At 53.0% G+C, this 26,717-nt stretch overlaps 1 protein-coding gene across 1 annotated transcript in view; it reads left to right on the top strand.

The window, feature by feature from the left end:
• The first annotated feature begins 558 nt into the window (after positions 1–558).
• SLC27A5 (solute carrier family 27 member 5) overlaps positions 559–26,717 on the top strand; it is a 52,596-nt gene continuing 26,437 nt past the window's right edge. The window contains exons 1-6 of the mRNA XM_085551374.1: positions 559–646; positions 4,011–4,178; positions 12,249–12,458; positions 16,902–17,060; positions 20,076–20,200; positions 23,643–23,837. Of these exons, the coding sequence (XP_085407500.1) occupies positions 559–646; positions 4,011–4,178; positions 12,249–12,458; positions 16,902–17,060; positions 20,076–20,200; positions 23,643–23,837 (945 nt within the window). The remainder of the gene's footprint in view (positions 647–4,010; positions 4,179–12,248; positions 12,459–16,901; positions 17,061–20,075; positions 20,201–23,642; positions 23,838–26,717) is intronic.

Genomic DNA, 26,717 nt, shown 5'->3' with positions numbered 1-26,717 from the left:
GGGGGGGCTGTGCTGCTTCTAGCATCTATAGGGGCCATTCTGCTCCTATATAACCTATGGGGCCATATGGGTGCTATAAGGACCATGCTATTAGGATCTATAGGGGGAGGTCTGCTCCTTTATACCCTGTGGGACTATACAGCCGCTATAGGCTCCGTGCTATGGGCATCTATATGGGGGGCTGTGCTGCTTCTAGCATCTATAGGGCTCACTCTGTCCCTATGCACCCTATGGATCCCATACCTCTACGCCGACCTCAAGGCCTTCCTCACCCTCTTATCCTCCTCCTTACGCTCCCGCTGGCGTTTGAGCCGCCGTCCCCCATTGACCCTATTACGTCGCTTCCTATATCACGCAGGGCGCAGACCCCAGCACCCCATGCTGCTCTATAGGGACCAGCTGTTCACCTATAGGGACATGGACCTATGGAGCAATAGGGCCGCCAGGAGCTTTGCGTTGCAGCTGGGTTGCAATGGGGGCGGTTGCGTTGCTGTTTTCCTGCCCAATGTTCCTGTTTATGTCTGCACCTGGTTGGCGTTGGCCAAGCTGGGCTGCGCCATGGCCTGCATCAATTGCAACCTCAAGGGCAGGGCGCTGCTGCATGCGATAAGAGCTGCAGGGCCGGCGGCGGTGCTCAGCTGCAACGGTGAGATATGGGGGGGTATGGGGGTGGGGGTTGCAATGGGGTTGCAATGGGGTGGGGGTTGCAATGGGGGGCTGCATGAGTGTGCAGTGGGGGGTTGCAATGGGGGGTTGCAATGGGGTGGGGAATGCAATGGGGTGGGGGTTGCAATGGGGTGGGGGATGCAATGGGATGGGGGGGTTGCAGTGGGGCTGCATGAGTGTGCAATGGGGTGGTTGCAATGGGGTGGGGGGTTGCAATGCAGGGGGTTGCAATGGGGTGGGAGTTGCAATGGGGTGGGGGGTGTAATGGGGGGGTGTGCAATGGGGGGTTGCAATGGGGTGGGAGGTGCAATGGGGTGGGGGTTGCAATGGGGTGGGGGTTGCAATGGGGTGGGGGTTGCAATGGGGTGGGGGGTTGCAATGCAGGGGGTTGCAATGGTGGGTTGCAATGGTGGGTTGCAATGGGGTGGGGGTTGCAATGGGGTGGTTGCAATGGGGGTGTGTGCAATGGGGTTGCAATGGGGGGGTTGCAATGGGGTTGCAATGGGGGGGTTGCAATGGGGTTGCAATGGGGTTGCAATGGGGTGGGGGATGCAATGGGGGGGGTTGAAATGGGGGGGGTTGAATGAGTGTGCATGGGTGTGTGTGTGCAATGGGGGGGTTGCAATAGGGGGTTGCAATGGGGTGGGGGATGCAATGGGGTGGTTGCAATGGGGGGTTGCATGAGTGTGCAGTGGGGGGTTGCAATGGGGTTGCAATGGGGTGGGGGGTTGCAATGCAGGGGGTTGCAATGGGGTGGTTGCAATGGGTTGGTTGCAGTGGGGTGGTGGTTGCAATGGGGTGGGGGATGCAATGGGGTGGGGATTGCAATGGGGTGGGGGGTTGCAATGCAGGGGGTTGCAATGGTGGGTTGCAATGTGGGGGGTTGCAATGGGGTGGTTGCAGTGGAGGAGGGTTGCAATGGGGTGGGGGGTGTAATGGGGTGTGCAATGGGGGGTTGCAATGGGGTGGGGGATGTAATGGGGTGGGAGGTGCAATGGGGGTGTGTGCAATAGGGGGGTGTGCAATGGGGTAGGGGTTGCAATGGGGGGTTGCAATGGGGTGGGGGGTGTAATGGGGTGGGGGTTGCAATGCAGGGGGTTGCAATAGGGGTGTGTGCAATGGGGTGGGGGTTGCAATGGGGTTGCAATGGGGTGGGGGATGCAATGGGGGAGGTTGCAATGGGGGGTTGCAATGGGGTGGGTTGCAATGGGGGCTGCATGGGTGTGCAATGGGGTGGTTGCAATGGGTAGTTGCAATGGGGTGGTTGCAATTGGGGGGGGGTTGCAATGGGGTGGTTGCAGTGGTGTTGCAATGAGGGTGTGTGCAATGGGGTGGGGGTTGCAATGGGGTGGGGAATGCAATGGGGGGGTTGCAATGGGGGCTGCATGAGTGTGCAATGGGGGTGGTGCAATGGGGTGGGGGGTTGCAATGGTGGGTTGTAATGGGGGTATGTGCAATGGGGTGGGGGTTGCAATGGGATGGTTGGGGGTTGCAATGGGGTTGCAATGGGGTGGTTGCAATGGGGGGTTTGCAATGGGGGTGTGTGCAATGGGGTTGTAATGGGGGTGTGTGCAATGGGGTTGCAATGGGGTGGGGGATGCAATGGGGGAGGTTGCAATGGGGGGGTTGCAATGGGGGGATTGCAATGGGGGTTGCAATGGGGGGGTTGCAATGGGGGGTTGCAATGGGGGTGTGTGCAATTGGGGGCTGCAATGGGGGGTTGCAATGGGGGGGTTGCAATGGGGGTTGCAATGGGGGGGTTGCAATGGGGGTTGCAATGGGATGGTTGCAATGGGGTGGGGATTGCAATGGGGTGGTTGCAATGGGGGGTTGCAATGGGGGGTTGCAATGGGGTTGCAATGGGGGGGGGGATGCAATGGGGTGGTTGCAGTGGTGTTGCAATGAGGGTGTGTGCAATGGGGTGGGGGTTGCAATGGGGTGGGGGTTGCAATGGGGTGGGGGTTGCAATGGGGGTTGCAATGGGGGGGTGTGCAATGGGGGGCTGCATGAGTGTGCAGTGGGGGGTTGCAATGGGGTTGCAATGGGGTGGGGGGTTGCAGCGCAGGGGGTTGCAATGGGGTTGCAATGGGGTGGGGGTTGCAATGGGGGCTGCATGAGTGTGCAGTGGGGGTGGTGCAATGGGGTGGGGGGTGCAATGCTGGGTTGCAATGGGGGGTTGCAATGGGGGGTTGAAATGAGGGTGTGTGCAATGGTGTTGCAATGAGGGTGTGTGCAATGGGGTTGCAATGAGGGTGTGTGCAATGGGGTTGCAATGAGGGTGTGTGCAATGGGGTTGCAATGAGGGTGTGTGCAATGGGGTTGCAATGAGGGTGTGTGCAATGGGAGGCTGCATGAGTGTGCAATGGGGGTGGTGCAATGGGGTGGGGGGTTGCAATGCTGGGGGTTGCAGTGGGGGTGTGTGCAATAGGGGTGTGTGCAATGGGGTAGGGGTTGCAATGGGGGCTTGCAATGGGGGGGTTTGCAATGGGGTGGGGGTTGCAATGGGGTGCAATGGGGTGGGAGGTGCAGTGGGGGGTTGCAATGGGGGCTGCATGGGTGTGCAATGGGGGTGTGTGTGCAATGGGGTGCGATGGGGGGTTGCAATGGGGGCTGCATGAGTGTGCAATGGGAGGTGGTGCAATGGGGGTGTGTGCAATGGGGTTGCAATGGGGGGGTTGCAATGGGGTGGGGATTGCAATGGGGTGGGGGATGTAATGGGGTGGGGGATGCCATGGGGTGGTGGTTGCAATGGGGGGGTTGCAATGGTGGCTTGCAATGGGGTGGGGGATGCAATGGGGTGGGAGGTGCAGTGGGGGGTTGCAGTGGGGGGGGGTTGCAATGGGGTGGGAGGTGCAATGGTGGGCTGCATGAGTGTGCAATGGGAGGTACAATGGGGGGTTTGCAGTGGTGGGTTGCAATGGGGGCTGCATGGGTGTGCAATGGGGTGGTTGCAATGGGTAGTTGCAATGGGGTGGTTGCAATTGGGGGGGGTTGCAATGGGGTGGTTGCAGTGGTGTTGCAATGAGGGTGTGTGCAATGGGGTGGGGGTTGAAATGGGGGGGTTGCAATGGGGTGGTTGCAATGGGGGTTGCAATGGGGGTGTGTGCAATGGGGTGGTTGCAGTGGAGGAGGGTTGCAATGGGGGGGTTGCAATGGTGTTGCAATGAGGGTGTGTGCAATGGTGGTTGAATGAGTGTGCATGGGTGTGTGTGTGCAATGGGGTGGTTGCAATGGGGTGGGGGGTTGCAATGGGGTGGTTGCAATGGGGGTGTGTGCAATGGGACGTGCAAGGAGGGTTGCAATGAGGGAGTTGCAATGGGGGGGTTGCAATGGGTTGGTTGCAGTGGTGTTGCAATGGGGGGGTTGCAGTGGGGGTGTGTGCAATGGGGGGTTGCAATGGGGGCTTGCAAAGGAGGAAGTTGCATTGGGGGGTGTTGCAAGACATGCAGTGCATGCATTGGGGCTGCATGCGATAAGAGCCGCGGGGCCGGCTGCGGTGCTCAGCTGCAACGGTGAGATATGGGGGGGGAGATGGGGGGTGCAATGGGGTGGGGGGTTGCAATGGGGGGTTGCAATGGGGGGGGTTTGCAATGGGGGGTTGCAATGGGGGGGGTTTGCAATGGGGTGGGAGGTGCAATGGTGGGCTGCATGAGTGTGCAATGGGAGGTACAATGGGGGGTTTGCAGTGGTGGGTTGCAATGGGGGCTGCATGGGTGTGCAATGGGGTGGTTGCAATGGGGTGGGGAATGCAATGGGGTGGGGGATGTAATGGGGTGGGGGTTGCAATGGGGTGGGGGATGCAATGGGGTGTTGCAATGGGGTGGGGGATGCAATGGGGTGGTTGCAGTGGTGTTGCAATGAGGGTGTGTGCAATGGGGTGGGGGTTGCAATGGGGTGGGGGATGCAATGGGGTGGGGGATGCAATGGGGTGGGAGTTGCAATGGGGTGGGGGATGCAATGGGGTGGGGGGTTGCAATGCAGGGGGTTGCAATGGGGGTGTGTGCAATGGGGTGGGAGTTGCAATGGGGTGGGGGTTGCAATAGTGGGTTGCAATGGGGTGCAATGGGGTGGGGGTTGCAATGGGGGGGTTGCAATGGGGGCTGCATGAGTGTGCAATGGGGGTGGTGCAATGGGGTGGGGGGTGCAATGCTGGGTTGCAATGGGGGGTTGAAATGAGGGTGTGTGCAATGGTGTTGCAATGAGGGTGTGTGCAATGGGGTTGCAATGGGGTGGTGGTTGCAATGAGGGTGTGTGCAATGGGAGGCTGCATGAGTGTGCAATGGGGGGGTTGCAATGGGGGAGGGTTGCAATGGGGTTGCAATGGGGTGGGGGGTTGCAATGGGGTGGGGGTTGCAATGGGGTGGTTGCAATGGGGGGTTGCATGAGTGTGCAATGGGGGGTTGCAATGGGGTTGCAATGGGGTTGCAATGGGGTGTGGGGTTGCAATGCAGGGGGTTGCAATGGGGGTGTGTGCAATGGGATGGGAGTTGCAATGGGGTGGGGGTTGCAAAGGGGGGTTGTAATGGGGGGTTTGCAGTGATGGGTTGCAATGGGGGCTGCATGGGTGTGCAATGGGGTGGTTGCAATGGGGTGGGGGGTTGCAATGGGGTGGGGGATGTAATGGGGTGGAGGTTGCAATGGGGGGGTTGCAATGGGGTGAAGGTTGCAATGGTGGGTTTCAATGGGGAGGGTGCAATGGGGGGGGTTGAATGAGTGTGCATGGGTGTGTGTGTGCAATGGGGGGTTGCAATAGGGGGTTGCAATGGGGTGGGGGATGCAATGGGGTGGTTGCAATGGGGGGTTGCATGAGTGTGCAATGGGGGGTTGCAATGGGGTGGGGGATGTAGTGGAGTGGGGATTGCAATGGGGGGGGTTGCAATGGGAGGCTGCATGAGTGTGCAATGGGTGTGTGTGTGCAATGGGGTGGTTGCAATGGAGTGTGGGGTTGCAATGGGGGGGTTGCAATGGGGGGTTGCAATGGGGGGTTGCAATGGGGGGTTGCAATGGGGGATTGCAATGGGGGTGGTGCAATGGGGGGGTTGCAATGGGGGGTTGCAATGGGGGGGTTGCAACGGGGGGTTGCAATGGTGGGTTGCAATGGGGGGTTGCAATGGTGGGTTGCAGTGGGGGGGTTGCAATGGGGGTGTGTGCAATGGGGGGTTGCAATGGGGGGTTGCAATGGGGGGGTTTGCAATGGTGGGTTGCAATGGGGGGTTGCAATGGGGGGTTGCAATGGGGGGGTTGCAATGGGGGGTTGCATGAGTGTGCAATGGGGGGTTGCAATGGGGTTGCAATGGGGTTGCAATGGGGTGTGGGGTTGCAATGCAGGGGGTTGCAATGGGGGTGTGTGCAATGGGATGGGAGTTGCAATGGGGTGGGGGTTGCAAAGGGGGGTTGTAATGGGGGGTTTGCAGTGATGGGTTGCAATGGGGGCTGCATGGGTGTGCAATGGGGTGGTTGCAATGGGGTGGGGGGTTGCAATGGGGTGGGGGATGTAATGGGGTGGAGGTTGCAATGGGGGGGTTGCAATGGGGTGAAGGTTGCAATGGTGGGTTTCAATGGGGAGGGTGCAATGGGGGGGGTTGAATGAGTGTGCATGGGTGTGTGTGTGCAATGGGGGGTTGCAATAGGGGGTTGCAATGGGGTGGGGGATGCAATGGGGTGGTTGCAATGGGGGGTTGCATGAGTGTGCAATGGGGGGTTGCAATGGGGTGGGGGATGTAGTGGAGTGGGGATTGCAATGGGGGGGGTTGCAATGGGAGGCTGCATGAGTGTGCAATGGGTGTGTGTGTGCAATGGGGTGGTTGCAATGGAGTGTGGGGTTGCAATGGGGGGGTTGCAATGGGGGGTTGCAATGGGGGGTTGCAATGGGGGGTTGCAATGGGGGATTGCAATGGGGGTGGTGCAATGGGGGGGTTGCAATGGGGGGTTGCAATGGGGGGGTTGCAACGGGGGGTTGCAATGGTGGGTTGCAATGGGGGGTTGCAATGGTGGGTTGCAGTGGGGGGGTTGCAATGGGGGTGTGTGCAATGGGGGGTTGCAATGGGGGGTTGCAATGGGGGGGTTTGCAATGGTGGGTTGCAATGGGGGGTTGCAATGGGGGGTTGCAATGGGGGGGTTGCAATGGGGGGGTTGCAATGGGGGGTTGCAATGGGGGGGTTTGCAATGGTGGGTTGCAATGGGGGGTTGCAATGGTGGGTTGCAATGGGGGGGTTTGCAATGGTGGGTTGCAATGGGGGGTTGCAATGGGGGGTTGCAATGGGGGGGTTGCAATGGGGGGTTGCAATGGGGGGTTGCAATGGGGGGTTGCAATGGAGGGTTGCAATGGGGGGGTTGCAATGGGGGTGTGTGCAATGGGGGGTTGCAATGGGGGGGTTGCAATGGGGGGGTTGCAATGGGGGGTTGCAATGGGGGGTTGCAATGGGGGTTTGCAATGTTGGGTTGCAATGTTGGGTTGCAATGGGGGGGTTGCAATGGGGGGTTGCAATGGGATCTATGGGTCTCTATGGGGTCTCTATGGGGTCTATGGGTCTCTATGGGGTCTCTATGGGGTCTATGGGTCACTATGGGGTCTCTATGGGATCTATAGGTCTCTATGGGGTCTCTATGGGGTCTCTATGGGATCTATGGGTCTCTATGGGGTCTCTATGGGGTCTCTATGGGGTCTATGGGTCTCTATCGGGTCTCTATGGGATCTATGGGTCTCTATGGGGTCTCTGTGGGATCTATGTGTCTCTATGGGGTCTCTATGGGATCTATGGGTCTCTATGGGGTCTCTATGGGGTGGCAGCCCATTGGTTCCTATAGGGCCCCACGTGTTTGCACACACAGGAGCGGCCGCAGCAACGGGAGCTGCACAACCCCATAGAGTGACCTATAGGAACATATAGGAACACTATAGGGACCCCAAAGCTTTGTCTATAGGGACCCCATAGGAACCCATAGCTGTGTCTATAGGGACCCAATGGGAGCCCATACCTGTGTCTATAGGGACCCAATGGGAGCCCATACCTGTGTCTATAGGGACCCCAAACCTTTGTCTATAGGGACCCCATAGGAACCCATAGCTGTGTCTATAGGGACCCCATAGGAACCCATAGCTGTGTCTATAGGGACCCCATAGGACCCCATACCTGTGTCTATAGGGACCCAATGGGAGCCCATACCTGTGTCTATAGAGACCCCAAACCTGTGTCTATATGGACCCCATAGGACCCCATAGCTGTGTCTATAGGGACCCCATAGGACCTCATACCTGTGTCTATAGGGACCCCAAACCTGTGTCTATAGGGACCATATAGGACCCCAAACCTGTGTCTATAGGAACCCCATAGGACCCCACAGCTTTGTCTATAGGGACCCCATAGGACCCCATAGCTTTGTCTATAGGGACCCCATGGAATCTTTGTCTATAGGGATCCCATAGGATCCCATAGCTTTGTCTATAGGGACCCCATAGGACCCCAAAGCTTTACCTATAGGGACCATATGGGACCTCAAAGCTGTCTCTATAGGGACCGCAAACCTTTGTCTATAGGGACCCCATAGAATCCCATACATTTGTCTATAAGGACCCCATAGGACCCCAAACCTGTCTCTATAGGGACCCCAAAGCTGTGTCTATGGGGACCCCAAAGCTTTGTCTATAGGGACCCTATGGGAGCCCATAGCTGTGTCTATAGGGACCCCAAACCTGTGTCTATATGGACCCCATAGGACCCCATACCTGTGTCTATAGGGACCCCATAGGACCCCAAATCTTTGTCTATAGGGACCCTATGGGAGCCCATACTTGTGTCTATAGGGACCCTATAGGACCCCATACCTGTGTCTATAGGGACCCTATAGGATCCCATAGCTTGATCTATAGGGACCCTATAAGACCCCATAGCTGTGTCTATAGGGACCCTATAGGACCCCATACCTGTATCTATAGGGACCCTATAGGGCCCCATAGCTTTGTCTAGAGGAACCCATAGGACCCCAAAGCTTTGTCTATAGGGACCCCATGGGACCCCATAGCTTTGTCTATAGGGCCCCCCATAGGACCCCAAACCTGTGTCTATAGGGACCCCATGGGACCCCAAAGCTTTGCCCATATGGACCCCATGGAACCTTGCCCTATAGGGACGCCCTGACCTTTGCACACGCGTGTGAGCACACGCCCCCCCCCTCCTCCCCCATTTGACCCCATGAGGTTTAATGTGGGTTAATGATTGTAGGATCATTAGTGGGGCCAAAGGTCCTTTGGGATTGGAGGGCCTATATGGGACCTATGTGGGAACTATATGGGACCTATATGGGAACTATATGGGAACTATATAGGATAAGGAACCTATATGGGACCTATGTGGGATAAGGGACCTATATGGGACCTATGTGGGATAAGGGACCTATATGGGAACTATATGGGAACTATATGGGAACTATATGGGAACTATATGGGATAATGGACCTATATGGGACCTATATGGGACCTATATGGGACCTATATGGGAACTATATGGGAACTATATGGGATCTATATGGGATAAGGGACCTACATGGGAACTATATGGGAACTATATGGGATCTATATGGGATCTATATGGGATAAGGGACCTACAGGGGACCTATATGGGAACTATATGGGACCTATATGGGAACTATATGGGAACTATATGGGACCTATATGGGACCTATATGGGAACTATATGGGACCTATATGGGAACTATATGGGAACTATATAGGATAAGGGACCTATATGGGACCTATATGGGACCTATGTGGGAACTATATGGGACCTATATGGGATAAGGGACCTATATGGGACCTATATGGGAACTATATGGGAACTATATAGGATAAGGGACCTATATGGGACCTATATGGGATAGCAGGACCTATATGGGACCTATATGGGATAAGGGATCTATATGGGACCTATATGGGATAAGGGACCTATATGGGACCTATATGGGAACTATATGGGAACTATATGGGATAAGGGACCTATATGGGACCTATATGGGAACTATATGGGAACTATATAGGATAAGGGACCTATATGGGACCTATATGGGATAGCAGGACCTATATGGGACCTATATGGGATAAGGGATCTATATGGGGCCTACATGGGTCCTATATGGGATAAAGGACCTATATGGGATCTATATGGGATAGCAGGGACTACATGGGACCTATATGGGATAGCAGGACCTATATGGGACCTATATGGGATAAGGGACCTATATGGGACCTATATGGGAACTATATGGGATAAGGGACCTATATGGGACCTACATGGGTCCTATATGGGATAAAGGACCTATATGGGATCTATATGGGATAAGGGACCTACATGGGACCTATATGGGATAGCAGGACCTATATGGGACCTATATGGGATAGCAGGGACTATATGGGACCTATATGGAACCTATATGGGATCTATATGGGATAAGGGACCTATATGGGATAAAGGACCTATATGGGACCTATATGGGACCTATATGGGACCTATATGGGACCTATATGGGACCTATATGGGATAAGGGACCTATATGGGACCTACATGGGATCTATATGGGATAAGGGACCTACATGGGACCTATATGGGACCTATATGGGATAGCAGGACCTATATGAAACCTATATGGGATAAGGGACCTATATGGGACCTATATGGGATAGCAGGGACTATATGGGACCTATATGGGATAAGGGATCTATATGGGATCTATATGGGGTGCCCAGGGGGCCCATTTGAGATCAATGGGGTTCCTATATGGGAGCTGGTCCTTATAGGGGTGCCCTTATGGGATCCTTGGGGTCTCAGGACCCCATTGGAACCAGGGGGCCCTTATGGGGTGCCCTATTGGGATCCAGGGGACCCTTATAGGATCCCATAGGGGATCTTTGAGGGACCCATCCATGACACCCTTGGGTGCCCATTGGGTGCCTGTATGGGATCTATATGGGATCTATATGGGATCCAAACCTTAATGGGTGACCATTGGGTGCCTGTATGGGATCTATATGGGATCTATATGGGATCCAAACCACAATGGGTGCCCATTGGGTGCCTGTATGGGATCTATATGGGATCTATATGGGATCTATATGGGATCTATATGGGATCTTTATGGGATCCAATCCATGCTGGGTGCCAATTGGGTGCCTGTATGGGATCTATATGGGATCTATATGGGATCTATATGGGATCTTTATGGGATCCAATCCATGCTGGGTGCCAATTGGGTGCCTGTATGGGATCTATATGGGATCTATATGGGATCCAATCCATGCTGGGTGCCCATTGGATGGCTATATGGGATCTATATGGGATCTATATGGGATCCAAACCACAATGGGTGCCCATTGGGTGCCTGTATGGGATCTATATGGGATCTATATGGGATCCAATCCATGCTGGGTGCCCATTGGGTGGCTGTATGGGATCTATATGAGATCTATATAGGATCTATATGGGATCTATATGGGAACTATATGGGATCTATATGGGATCTTTATGGGATCTTTATGGGATCTATATGGGATCCTTATGGGATCTATATGGGATCTTTATGGAATCTTTATGGGATCTTTATGGGATCTATATGGGAACTATATGGGATCTATATGGGATCTTTATGAGATCCTTATGGAATCTTTATGGGATCTATATGGGATCTATATGGGATCTTTATGGGATCCTTATGGGATCCTTATGGGATCTATATGGAATCTTTATGGGATCTACATGGGATCTTTATGGGATCTATATGGGATCCTTATGGGATCTACATGGGATCTTTATGGGATCCATATGGGATCTACATAGGATCTATATGGGATCTATATGGGATCCTTATGGGATCCTTATGGAATCTATATAGGATCTATATGGGATCTACATGGGATCTATATGGGATCCTTATGGGATCCCTATGGGATCTACATGGGATCTACATGGGATCTATATGGGATCCTTATGGGATCTATATGGGATCTTTATGGAATCTATTTGGGATCTTTATGGGATCCATATGGATCTATATAGGATCTATATGGGATCCTTATGGGATCTTTATGGGATCTATATGGGATCTATATGGGATCTATATAGGATCTATATGCGATCTATATGGAATATATTTGGGATCTTTATGGGATCTATATAGGATCTACATGGGATCTGTATGGGATCTGTATGGGATCCTTATGGGATCTTTATGGGATCTATATGGGATCTATATGGGATCTACATGGGATCTATATGGGATCTGTATGGAATCTATATGGGATCTTTATGGGAACTATATGGGATCTTAATGGGATCTTTATGGGATCTTTATGGGATCTATATGGAATCTATATGGGATCTTTATGGGATCCTTATGGGATCTATATAGGATCTATATGGGATCTATATGGGATCCATATGGCATCTACATGGGATCTTTATGGGATCCTTATGGGTTCCATATGGGATCTATATAGGATCTATATGGGATCTATATGGGATCCTTATGGGATCTATATGGGATCTTTATTAGATCCTTATGGGATCCGTCCCTTGCCCCTCTGTTCCCCATAGAGCTCCATGTTGCCATTGAGGAGGTCCTCCCCGCCCTGCAGCAGGACGGGCTCCGTGTGTTCTACCTGGACCCCACCTCCCCCACCCCGGGGGTCCCGGCCCTGCAGCCCCACATCGAATCCTGCTCTGACGATCCCGTACCCGACCGGTACCGAACCGGAACCACCGGCAGCTCCAAAGCCGTCTACATCTACACCTCCGGGACCACCGGTGGGGCGGGGGGATCCACTGCGTGGGGGGGGGTCCCCATTGGATGGGGTGTGAGGTTGGGGGTCTCCATTGGGTGGGATGGGGGTCTCTATTGGATTGGATGGGAGGTTGGGGGTCTCTATTGGATGGGATGAGGGGTTGGGGGTCTATATTGGATGGGTTGGGGGTCTCCATTGGGTGGGGTGGGCATCTACACTGGATGGGGTGGGGGTCTCTATTGGATTGGATGGGAGGTTGGGGGTCTCCATTGGATGGGTTGGGGGTCTCTATTGGATGGGATGGGGGTCTCCATTGGGTGGGGTGGGGGTCTCTATTGGATGGAGTGGGGGTCTTTATTGGATTGAATGTGAGGTTGGGGGTCTGCATTGGGTGGGATGGGGTTTGGGGGTCTCCATTGGATTGGATGGGAGGTTGGGGGTCTCCATTGGATGGGGTGGGGGTCCCCATTAGTTTGGGTGGGGGGTTGGGGGTCTGCATTGGGTGGGGTGGGGAGTTGGGGGTCTCTATTGGATGGGATGGGGGTCTCCATTGGGTGGGGTGGGGGTCTCTATTGGATTGGATGGGAGGTTGGGGGTCTGCATTGGATGCAATGGGAGGTTGGGGGTCTCCATTGAATGGGGTGGGGACTTGGGGGTCTCCATTGGATGCAATGAGGGGTTGGGGGTCTCCATTGGATGGGGTGGGGGTTGGGGGTCTCCATTGGATGCAATGAGGGGTTGGGGGTCTCCATTGGATGGGATGGGGGTTGGGGGTCTCCATTGGATGCAATGAGGGGTTGGGGGGTCTCTATTGGATGGGGTGGGGGTGGGGGTCTCCTTTGGATGGGTTTTGGGGGTCTGCATTGGGTGGGATGAGGGGTTGGGGGTCTCTATTGGATGGGATGGGGAGTTGGGGGTCTCCTTGGGAAGGGATGGGGGTCTGGGGGTCTCTATTAAATTGGTTGGGGACTTGGGGGTCTCTATTGGATGGGATGGGGGTTGGGGGTCTCCATTGGATGCAAGGAGGGGTTGGGGGGTCTCCATTGGATGGGATGGGGGTTGGGGGTCTCCATTGGATGCAATGAGGGGTTGGGGGTCTCCATTGGGTGGGATGGGAGGTTGGGGGTCTCCATTGGATGGGGTGGGGGTCCCCATTAGATTGGGTGTGAGGTTGGGGGTCTCCATTGAGTGGGATGAGGGGTTGGGGGTCTCTATTGGATGGGTTGGGGGTCTCCATTGGGTGGGATGGGAGGTTGGGGGTCTGCATTGGGTGGGGTGGGGAGTTGGGGGTCTCTATTGGATGGGCTGGGGGCCTCTATTTAATGGGGTGGGGGTCTCTATTGGATTAGGTGGTGGGTTGGGGGTCTCCTTTGGATGGGGTGGGGGTCTACATTGGATTGGATGTGGGGTTGGTGGTCTGCATTGGGTGGGATGGGGGTCTCTATTGGATGGGATGGGGGTTGGGGGTCTCCATTGGATGCAATGAGGGGTTGGGGGGTCTCTATTGGATGGGGTGGGGGTGGGGGTCTCCTTTGGATGGGGTTTGGGGGTCTGCATTGGGTGGGATGAGGGGTTGGGGGTCTCTATTGGATGGAAAGGGGGTGGGGGTTTTATTGGATGGGGTGGGGGTCCCCATTAGATTGGGTGTGAGGTTGGGGGTCTCCATTGAGTGGGATGAGGGGTTGGGGGTCTCTATTGGATGGGTTGGCGGTCTCCATTGGGTGGGGTGTGAGGTTGGGGGTCTTTATTGGGTGGGATGGGGGTCTCCATTGGGTGGGATGGGAGGTTGGGGGTCTCTATTTAATGGGGTGGGGGTCTCTATTGGATTAGGTTGTGGGTTGGGGGTCTCTTTTGGATGGGTTGGGGGTCTCTATTGGATGGGGTGGGGAGTTGGGGGTCCCCATTGGGTGGGGTGGGGGTCTCCATTGGATTGGATGTGGGGTTGGGGGTCTCCATTGGATGGGGTGGGGATTGGGGGTCAGTATTAGATTGGATGTGGGGTTGGGGGTGTCCATTGGATGGGGTGGGGGTCCCCATTAGTTTGGGTGGGGGGTTGGGGGTCTGCATTGGATGGGATGGGGGTCTACATTGGATGGAAAGGGGGTGGGGGTCTTTATTGGATGGGGTAGGGGTCTCCTTTGGATGGGCTGGGGGCCTCTATTTAATGGGGTGGGGGTCTCTATTGGATGGGGTGGGGAGTTGGGGGTCTCTATTGTATGGGGGAGGGTCTCCTTTTGATGGGGTGGGGGTCTCCATTGGATTGGATGTGAGTTTGGGGGTCTCCATTCAATGGGATGGGGGTTGGGGGTCTCCATTGGATGGGGTGGGAGGTTGGGGGTCTCTATTGGATTTGGTGGTGGGTTGGGGGTCTCCTTTGGATGGGTTGGGGGTCTCTATTGGATTGGATGGGAGGTTGGGGGTCTCTATTTAATGGGGTGGGGGTCTCTATTGGATAGAATGGGGGTCTCCATTGGATTGGATGTGGGGTGGGGGGTCTCCATTGGATGGGGTGGGGGTTCCCATTAGTTTGGGTAGGGGGTTGGGGGTCTGCATTGGGTGGGATGGGGATTGGGGGTCTCCATTGGATTGGATGTGGGGTTGGGGGTCTCTATTGGATGGGATGGGGGTCCCCATTGGGTGGGGTGGGGGTCTGCATTGGGTGGGATGGGAGGTTGGGGGTCTCTATTAGATGGGCTGGGGGCCTCTATTTAATGGGGTGGGGGTCTCTATTGGATTAGGTGGTGGGTTGGGGGTCTCCTATGGATGGGATGGGGGTCTACATTGGATGGAAAGGGGGTGGGGGTCTTTATTGGATGGGGTGGGGGTCCCCATTAGATTGGGTGTGAGGTTGGGGGTCTCCTTTGGATGGGTTGGGGGTCTCCATTGGATGGGGTGGGGGTCTCTGTTGGATGGGATGGGGGTCTCCATTGGATGGAAAGGGGGTGGGGGTCCCCATTGGGTGGGGTGGGGGTCTCCATTGGATTGGATGTGGGCTTGGGGGTGTCCATTGGATGGGGTGGGGGTCCCCATTAGTTTGGGTGGGGGGTTGGGGGTCTGCATTGGGTGGGGTGGGGGTTGGGGGTCTCCATTGGATTGGATGGGAGGTTGGGGGTCTCTATTGGATAGGTTGGGGGTCCCCATTGGGTGGGGTGGGGGTCTGCATTGGGTGGGATGGGAGGTTGGGGGTCTCTATTGGATGGGGTGGGGGCCTCTATTTAATGGGGTGGGGGTCTCTATTGGATTAGGTGGTGGGTTGGGGGTCTCCTATGGATGGGGGGGGAGTCTCCATTGGATGGGATGGGGGTCTCTATTGAATGGGGTGGGGAGTTGGGGGTCTCTATTGGATGGGATGGGGGTCCCCATTAGTTTGGGTGGGAGGTTGGGGGTCTCTATTGAATGGGGTGGGGGTCTCCTTTGGATGGGGTGGGGGCCTCTATTTAATGGGGTGGGGGTCTCCATTGGATGGGAGGTGTTGGAGGTCTCCTCCCCTTCCCTGTGCCCCACTGACCCCATCCTGCCCCATATCTGCCCCATATCTGCCCCACTGACCCCCTTCCAGCCCCATATCTGCCCCACTGACCCCATTCCCACCCCATATCTGCCCCATATCTGCCCCACTGACTCCATATCTGCCCCACTGACTCCATATCTGCCCCACTGACTCCATATCTGCCCCACATCTGCCCCACTGACCCCATATATGCCTCATATCTGCCCCATATCTGCCCCACTGACCCCATTCCCACCCCATATCTGCCCCACTGACCCCACTGACCCCATATCTGCCCCATATCTGCCCCATATCTGCCCCATTGACCGCATATCTGCCCCACTGACCCCATTCCCCCCCCATTTCCCCCCATATCTGCCCCACTGACCCCATTCTGCCCCATATCTGCCCCACTGACCCCATTCCCACGCCATATCTGCCCCACTGACCCCACATCTGCCCCATATCTGCCCCACTGACCCCACATCTGCCCCATATCTGCCCCACTGACCCCATATCTGCCCCACATCTGCCCCACTGACCCCACATCTGCCCCATATCTGCCCCATATCTGCCCCATATCTGCCCCACTGACCCCATATCTGCCCCATATCTGCCCCTCTGACCCCATATCTGCCTCATATCTGCCCCATATCTGCCCCACTGACCCCATCCTGCCCCATATCTGCCCCACTGACCCCATTCCCACCCCATATCTGCCCCACATCTGCCCCATCCTGCCCCATATCTGCCCCACTGACCCCATATCTGCCCCATATCTGCCCCACATCTGCCCCACTGACCCCATATCTGCCCCACATCTGCCCCACTGACCCCATATCTGCCCCACTGACCCCATTCCCACCCCATATCTGCCCCATCCTGCCCCATATCTGCCTCACTGACCCCATATCTGCCCCACATCTGCCCCATATCTGCCCCATTGACCCCATCGTGCCCCACATCCTGCCCCAGGGCTGCCCAAGGCCGCTGTGATCACGGAGATGAAGGTTCTGCTGGTTGCCAGCCTGGCCCAGATGTGTGGGCTGAGGGGGGACGACGTGGTGCTCACCACCCTGCCCCTGTACCACTCTGCGGGGCTGCTCATAGGGGTGGGGGGCTGCATCGAGGTCGGTACGTGACCCATAAGTGACCCACATCATGTGGGGTGGGATGGGACCCATATGGGACCCACATCCTATGGGGGGGATGGGACCCATAAGTGACCCACATCATATGGGGTGAGGTGTGGGGGGCTGCTCATTGGGGTGGGGGGCTGCATCAAGGTCGGTACGTGACCCATAAGTGACCCACATCATGTGGGGGGTATTGGACCCACATCCTATGGGGCAGGGGGTGGGGGCTGCATTGAGGTCGGTACGTGACCCATAAGTGACCCACATCATGTGGGGGGGATGGGACCCATAAGTGACCCACATCATGTGGGGGGGGATGGGACCCATAAGTGACCCACATCATGTGGGGGGGGATGGGACCCATAAGTGACCCACATCCTATGGGGGGGGGCTGCTCATCGGGGTGGGGGCTGCATCGAGGTCGGTACGTGACCCATAAGTGACCCACATCATGTGGGGTGGGATGGGACCCACATCCTATGGGGTGGGAAGGGGGGACTGCATCGAGGTTGGTACGTGACCCATAAGTGACCCACATCATGTGGGGGGGATGGGACCCATAAGTGACCCACATCCTATGGGGTGAGGGGTGGGGGTCTGCTCATCGGGGTGGGGGCCTGCATCGAGGTCGGTACATGACCCACAAGGACCCACATCATGTGGGGGGTATTGGACCCACATCCTATGGGGCGGGAAGGGGGAGCTGCATCGAGGTCGGTACGTGACCCACATGGGACCCACATCATATGGGGGGCATGGGACCCACATCCTATGGGGGGAATGGGACCCATAAATGACCCACATCCTATGGGGTGAGGTGTGCAGGGCTGCTCATCGGGGTGGGGGGCTGCATCGAGGTCGGTACGTGACCCATAAGTGACCCACATCATGTGGGGGGGATGGACCCACATCATATGGGGGGGATGGGAACCACATCCTATGGGGGGGATGGGACCCACATCCTATGGGGCAGGGGGTGGGGGCTGCATAGAGGTTGGTACGTGACCCATAAGTGACCCACATCCTATGAGGGGAATGGGACCCACATGTGACCCACATCCTATGGGGGGATGGGACCCATAAGTGACCCACATCCTATGGGGGGATGGGACCCATAAGTGACCCACATCCTATTGGGGGTGGGTGGATGGGACCCACATCGTATGGGGTGGGGTGAGACCCACATCTTATGGGGTCCATACATGGGGTCCATACATGGGGTCCCTATATATGGTCCCTATATATGGTCCCTATATACGGTCCATATATGTGGTCCCTATATATGGTCCCTATATATGGTCCCTATGTATGGTCCCTATATATGGTCCCTATATATGGTCCCTATATACGGTCCCTATATATGGTCTCTATATATGGTCTCTATATATGGTCCCTATATGTGGTCCCTATATAGTCCCTATATATGGTCCCTATATGTGGTCCCTATATATGGTCCCTATATATGGTCCCTATATGTGGTCCCTATATATGGTCCCTATATTTGGTCCCTATATGTGGTCCCTATATATGGTCCCTATATGTGGTCCCTATATATGGTCCCTATATGTGGTCCCTATATATGGTCCCTATATATGGTCCCTATATATGGTCCCTATATGTGGTCCCTATATGTGGTCCCTATATATGGTCCCTATATATGGTCCCTATATATGGTCCCTATATGTGGTCCCTATATATGGTCCCTATATGTGGTCCCTATATATGGTCCCTATATGTGGTCCCTATATATGGTCCCTATATGTGGTCCCTATATATGGTCCCTATATATGGTCCCTATATATGGTCCCTATATGTGGTCCCTATATGTGGTCCCTATATATGGTCCCTATATATGGTCCCTATATATGGTCCCTATATGTGGTCCCTATATATGGTCCCTATATATGGTCCCTATATATGGTCCCTATATGTGGTCCCTATATGCTGTCCCTATATATGGTCCTTATATGTGGTCCCTATATATGGTCCCTATATAGTCCCTATATGTGGTCCCTATATATAGTCCCTATATATGGTCCCTATATGTGGTCCCTATATATGGTCCCTATATACGGTGCCTATATATGGTCCCTATATAGTCCCTATATGTGGTCCCTATATATAGTCCCTATATATGGTCCCTATATATAGTCCCTATATACGGTCCCTATATGTGGTCCCTATATTTGGTCCCTATATGTGGTCCCTATATGTGGTCCCTATATGGGGTCCATATATGCCATCTGTATATGAGGTCCATATATATGTGGTCCATACATGTGGTCCATTTATGGGGTCCCTATATGCTGTCCCTATATGGGGTCCATATATTGGGTACATACATGGGGTCTCTATATGGGGTCCATACATGGGGTCCATATATGCCATCTATATATGGGGTCCATACATTGGGTACATACATTGAGTCAATACATGGGGTCCATACATGGGGTCCATACATGGGGTCCATATATATGGTCCCTATAAGTGGTCCCTATAAAGTCCCTATATATAGTCCCTATATATGGTCCCTATATAGTCCCTATATGTGGTCCCTATATAGTCCCTATATATGGTCCCTATATATGGTCCCTATATACGGTCCCTATATGTGGTCCCTATATATGGTCCCTATATATAGTCCCTATATACGGTCCCTATATATGGTCCCTATATATGGTCCCTATATGTGGTCCCTATATGGAGTCCCTATATGAGGTCCCTATATATGGTCCCTATACGTGGTCCCTATATACGGTCCCTATATGTGGTCCCTATATAGTCCCTATATATTCCCTATATATGGTCCCTATATGTGGTCCCTATATATGGTCCCTATATGTGGTCCCTATATATGGTCCCTATATGTGGTCCATACATGGGGTCCATATATGCCATCCGTATATGAGGTCCATATATATGGGGTCCATACATGTGGTCCCTATATATGGTCCCTATATATGGTCCCTATATAGTCCCTATATGGTCCCTATATATGGTATATACCCCATAGGCGCCACGTGTGTGCTGAGATCCAAGTTCTCGGCCTCCCAGTTCTGGGCCGACTGCAGGAAATACAACGTCACCGTCATCCAGTACGTGGGGGAGCTGCTGAGGTACCTGTGTAACACACCCAAGGTATGGGATCCATAGGGACAATGTATGGGGGACATATAGGGGACATATAGGGGGATATATGGGGTGTAGGGGGGGATATATGGGGTGTAGGGGGGATATATGGGGTGTAGGGGGGGATATATGGGGTGTAGGGGGGGATATATGGGGTGTAGGGGGGATATATGGGGTGTAAAGGGGATATATGGGGTGTAGGGGGGGATATATGGGGTGTAGGGGGGATATATGGGGTGTAGGGGGGATATATGGGGTGTAGGGGGGGATATATGGGGTGTAGGGGGGATATATGGAGTATAGGGGGGATATATGGGGTGTAGGGGGGATATATGGGTTGTAGAGGGGGATATATGGGGTGTAGGGGGGATATATGGGGTGTAGGGGGGATATATGGGTTGTAGAGGGGGATATATGGGGTGTAGGGGGGATATATGGGGTGTAGGGGGGGATATATGGGGTGTAAAGGGGATATATGGGGTGTAGGGGGGATATATGGGGTGTAGGGGGGATATATGGGGTGTAGGGGGGGATATATGGGGTGTAGGGGGGATATATGGGGTGTAGGGGGGGATATATGGGGCGTAGGGGGGATATATGGGGTGTAGGGGGGATATATGGGGTGTAGGGGGGATATATGGGTTGTAGAGGGGGATATATGGGGTGTAGGGGGGATATATGGGGTGTAGGGGGGGATATATGGGGTGTAGGGGGGATATATGGGGTGTAAGGGGGATATATGGGGTGTAGGGGGGATATATGGGGTGTAGGGGGGGATATATGGGGTGTAAGGGGGATATATGGGGTGTAAGGGGGATATATGGGGTGTAGGGGGGGATATATGGGGTGTAGGGGGGATATATGGGGTGTAAGGGGGATATATGGGGTGTAGGGGGGATATATGGGGTGTAAAGGGGATATATGGGGTGTAGGGGGGATATATGGGGTGTAGGGGGATATATGGGGTGTAGGGGGGGATATATGGGGTGTAGGGGGGATATATGGGGTGTAAGGGGGATATATGGGGTGTAGGGGGATATATGGGGTGTAGGGGGGATATATGGGGTGTAGGGGGGATATATGGGGTGTAGAGTGGGATATATGGGGTGTAGGGGGGATATATGGGGTGTAAAGGGGATATATGGGGTGTAGGGGGGATATATGGGGTGTAGGGGGGATATATGGGGTGTAGGGGGGGATATATGGGGTGTAGGGGGGATATATGGGGTGTAGGGTTGGATCTGTAGGGTATAATGAGGGTTCTATAGGGTATAGGGTGAGATCTGTAGGGTATAGTGTGGGTTCTATAGGGTATAATGTGAGATCTATAGGCTATAGGGCGGGACCTATAGTCTATAGGGTGTCCTATACGCTATGGGGCTGGTATTGGGATATATAGGGTATTGGGTGGGAGCTACAGTGTATAGGATGGGACCTATAGGGTATAGGGTGGGATCTTTAGTGTATAGGGTGGGATCTATAGGCTATAGGGTGTGCTATACTCCGCTATGGGGCTTGTGCTGGGATCTATAGGGCATAGGGTGGGATCTATAGGGTACAGGGTGCCATCTATAGGGCATAGAGTGTGATCTATAGGCTATAGGGCGGGACCTATAGGCTATAGGGTGGGATCTATAGCATATAATGAGTGATCTATAGGCTATAGGGCGGGACCTATAGGCTATAGGGTGTCCTATACGCTATGGGGCTGGCATTGGGATTTATAGCATATAGGCTGGGATCTATAGGGTATAATGTGGGATCTATAGGCTATAGGGTGGGACCTATAGGCTATAGGGTGGGATCTATAGCACATAATGAGGGATCTATATGTTACAGGGTGGGACCTATAGTCTATAGGGTGTCCTATACACTATGGGGCAGGCATTGGGATTTATAGCGTATAGGCTGGGATCTATAGGGTATAATGTGGGATCTATGGGGTATAATGTGAGATCTATAGGGTATAATGAGGGATCTATAGAGTATAGGGTGGGATCTATAGGGTGTAGTGTGGGATCTATAGGTTATAATGTGGGATCTATAGGGTGTAGGGTGGGATCTATAGAGTATAATGTGGGATCTATAGAGTATAGGGTGGGATCTAGGGTATAATGTGGGATCTATAGGGTATAGGGTGGGATCTATAGGCTATAGAGTCGGATATATCGGGTGTAGGGTGGGATCTATAGGCTATAGGGTGGGATCTATAGCATATAATGAGGGATCTATAGGCTATAGGGCGGGACCTATAGTCTGTAGGGTGTCCTATACGCTATGGGGCTGGCATTGGGATTTATAGCGTATAGGCTGGGATCTATAGGGTATAATATGGGATCTATAGGGTATAATGTGGGATCTATAGAGTATAGGGTGGGTTCTATAGGGTATAGTGTGGGATCTATAGGGTATAGGGCGGGACCTATAGGCTATAGGGTGGGATCTATAGCACATAATGAGTGATCTATAGGCTATAGGGCGGGACCTATAATCTATAGGGTGTCCTATACGCTATGGGGCTGTCATTGGGATTTATAGCGTATAGGCTGGGATCTATAGGATATAATGTGGGATCTATGGGGTATAATGTGAGATCTATAGGGTATAATGAGGGATCTATAGAGTATAGGGTGGGATCTATATGGTATAGGGTGGGATCTATAGGCTATAGGGCGGGACCTATAGTCTATAGGGTGTCCTATACGCTATGGGGCTGGCATTGGGATTTATAGCGTATAGGCTGGGATCTATAGGGTATAATATGGGATCTATAGGGTATAATGTGGGATCTATAGAGTATAGGCTGGGGTCTATAGGGTATAGGGTGGGATCTATAGGGTATAATGTGGGTTCTATAGGCTATAGGGTGGGACCTATAGTCTATAGGGTGGGATCTATAGCACATAATGAGGGATCTATAGGCTATAGGGCGGGACCTATAGGCTTTAGGGTGGGATCTATAGCACATAATGAGTGATCTATAGGCTATAGGGCGGGACCTATAGTCTATAGGGTGTCCTATACGCTATGGGGCTGGCATTGGGATTTATAGCGTATAGGCTGGGACCTATAGGGTATAATGTGGGATCTATAGAGTATAGGGTGGGATCTATAGAGTATAGGCTGGGATCTATAGGGTATAGGGTGGGATCTATAGGGCATAGAGTGTGATCTATAGGCTATAGGGCGGGACCTATAGTCCATAGGGTGTCCTATCCGCTATGGGGCTGGCATTGGGATTTATAGAGTATAGGCTGGGACCTATAGGGTATAATGTGGGATCTATAGGGTATAATGAGGGATCTATAGAGTATAGGCTGGGGTCTATAGGGTATAGGGTGGGATCTATATGGTATAGGGTGGGATCTATAGGCTATAGGGCGGGACCTATAGTCTATAGGGTGCCCTATCCGCTATGGGGCTGGCATTGATGTGTCCCCCCCCTTCCCAGAGTCCCAGTGACCGCGATCACAACGTCCGTCTGGCCATAGGGAACGGACTGAGGGGTAACGTATGGAGCGAGTTCCTGCAGCGCTTCGGCCCTATAGAAATCAGCGAATTCTATGGGGCCACCGAGGGCAACGCCGGCTTCATCAACTACACGGGGAAGGTCGGGGCCGTGGGGAGAGCCAACGTGTTCCTAAAGGTGAGAAGAGTATGGGGAACATATAGAGAGCCTATAGATCATATAGAGAGCCTATAGATACTATAGGAGAGCCTACACACCCTATAGGAGACACTACATATCCTATAGGAGACCCTTCACATCCCATAGGAGACACTATAGATCCTATAGGAGACCCTATAGATCCTATAGAGAGCCTATAGATCCTATAGGAGAGACTACAGATCCTAAAGGAGAGTCTATTGATACTATAGGAGAGCCTATAGATCCTATAGGAGAGTCTATAGATCCTATAGGAGAGTCTATAGATACTATGGGAGAGCCTATAGATCCTATAGAGAGCCTATAGATCCTATAGGAGAGCCTATAGATCCTATGGGAGAGTCTATAGATACTATAGGAGAGCCTATAGATCCTATGGGAGACTCTATATATACTATAGGAGAGCCTATAGATCCTATAGGAGAGCCTATAGATCCTATAGAGAGCCTATAGATACTATGGGAGAGACGACAGATCCTATAGAGAGCCTATAGATCCTATAGAGAGCCTATAGATCCTATAGGAGAGTCTATAGATACTATAGAGAGCCTATAGATCATATAGGAGAGCCTATAGATCCTATAGGAGAGCCTATAGATCCTATGGGAGAGTCTATAGATACTATAGGAGAGCCTATAGATCCTACAGAGAGCCTATAGATCCTATAGGAGAGTCTATAGATCCTATAGGAGAGCCTATAGAGAGCCTATAGATACTATGGGAGAGCCTATAGATCCTATAGAGAGCCTATAGATCCTATAGAGAGCCTATAGATCATATAGAGAGCCTATAGATCCTATAGAGAGCCTATAGATCCTATGGGAGACCCCTCACACCCTATAGAAGACCCTTCACACCCTATAGGAGACACTACATATCCTATAGGAGACCCTTCACATCCCATAGGAGACACTATAGATCCTATAGGAGACCCTATAGATCCTATAGGAGACCCTATAGATCCTATAGGAGAACCTACATATCCTATAGAAGACCCTTGACACGCCATAGGCCACCCATCACACACTATAGGAGACACTACATATCCTAAAGGAGACCCTACATACCCTATAGGAGACCACATCCTATAGGAGACCCTATAGATCCTATAGAGAGCCTATACATCCTATGGGAGAGCCTACAGATCCTATAGGAGACCCTTCATACCCCATAGGCCACCCATCACACCTTATAGGAGAGCCTACACACCCTATAGGAGACCCTTTACATCCCATAGATGACCCTTCACACCCTATAGACCCTTCACACCCTATAGGAGCCCCTACACATCCTATAGGAGACCCTACACATCCTGTAGGAGCCCCTACACATCCTATAGGAGACCCTTTACATCCCATAGATGACCCTTCACACCCTATAGACCCTTCACACCCTATAGGAGCCCCTACACCCTATAGGAGCCCCAACACATCCTATAGGAGAGCCTACACATCCTGTAGGAGCCCCTACACACCCTATAGGAGACCCTTTACATCCCATAGATGACCCTTCACACCCTATAGACCCTTCACACCCTATAGGAGCCCCTGCACATCCTATAGGAGACCCTACACATCCTGTAGGAGCCCCTACGCATCCTATAGGAGACCCTTTACATCCCATAGATGACCCTTCACACCCTATAGACCCTTCACACCCTATAGGAGCCCCTTCACATTCTATAGGGGACCCTTTACATCCCATAGATGACCATTCACACCCTATAGGAGACCCTTCACACCCTATAGACCCTTTACACCCTATAGACCCTTCACACCCTATAGGAGCCTCTACACATCCTATAGGAGACCCTTTACATCCCATAGATGACCCTTCACACCCTATAGACCCTTTCCCACCCTATAGGAGCCCCTACACATCCTATAGGAGACCCTTTACATCCCATAGATGACCCTTCACACCCTATAGACCCTTTACACCCTATAGACCCTTCCCACCCTATAGGAACCCCTACACATCCTATAGGAGACCCTTTACATCCCATAGATGACCATTCACACCCTATAGATCCTTCACACCCTATAGGAGCCCCTTCACATCCTATAGGAGACCCTTCACACCATATAGGAGACCCTACACACCCTATAGGTGACCCTTTATATCCCATAGATGACCATTCACACCCTATAGACCCTTCACACCCTATAGACCCTTCACACCCTATAGGAGCCCCTACACATCCTATAGGAGACCCTACACATCCTGTAGGAGCCCCTACACATCCTATAGGAGACCCTTTACATCCCATAGATGACCATTCACACCCTATAGACCCTTCACACCCTATAGGAGCCCCTACACACCCTATAGGAGACCCTTTACATCCCATAGATGACCCTTCACACCCTATAGACCCTTCACACCCTATAGGAGCCCCTACACATCCCATAGGAGACCCTTTACATCCCATAGATGACCATTCACACCCTATAGACCCTTCCCACCCTATAGGAGCCCCTACACACCCTATAAGTGACACTTTACATCCCATAGATGACCATTCACACCCTATAGACCCTTTACACCCTATAGACCCTTCCCACCCTATAGGAGATCCTTCACACCCTATAGGAGACCCTATAGATCTTATAGGAGAACCTTCATACTCTATAGGAGACCATATCCTATAGGAGACCCTTCACATCCCATAGGAGACCCTACATATCCTATAGGAGACCCCATAGATCCTATAGAAGACCCTTCACACCCTATAGGAGACCCCTCATAACCTATAGTAGACCCTTCACATCCTATAGGAGACCCTTTACATCCCATAGATGACCCTTCACACCCTATAGACCCTTCACACCCTATAGGAGCCCCTACACATCCTATAGG

Source organism: Coturnix japonica, chromosome 6, assembly GCF_054131305.1.
Source record: "Coturnix japonica strain WE chromosome 6, WE-NBRP24, whole genome shotgun sequence".
NCBI classification, from domain to species: domain Eukaryota; kingdom Metazoa; phylum Chordata; class Aves; order Galliformes; family Phasianidae; genus Coturnix; species Coturnix japonica.
Note: the sequence above shows the minus strand (reverse complement) of the source record. Positions and strands in the feature narration are given on the sequence as shown.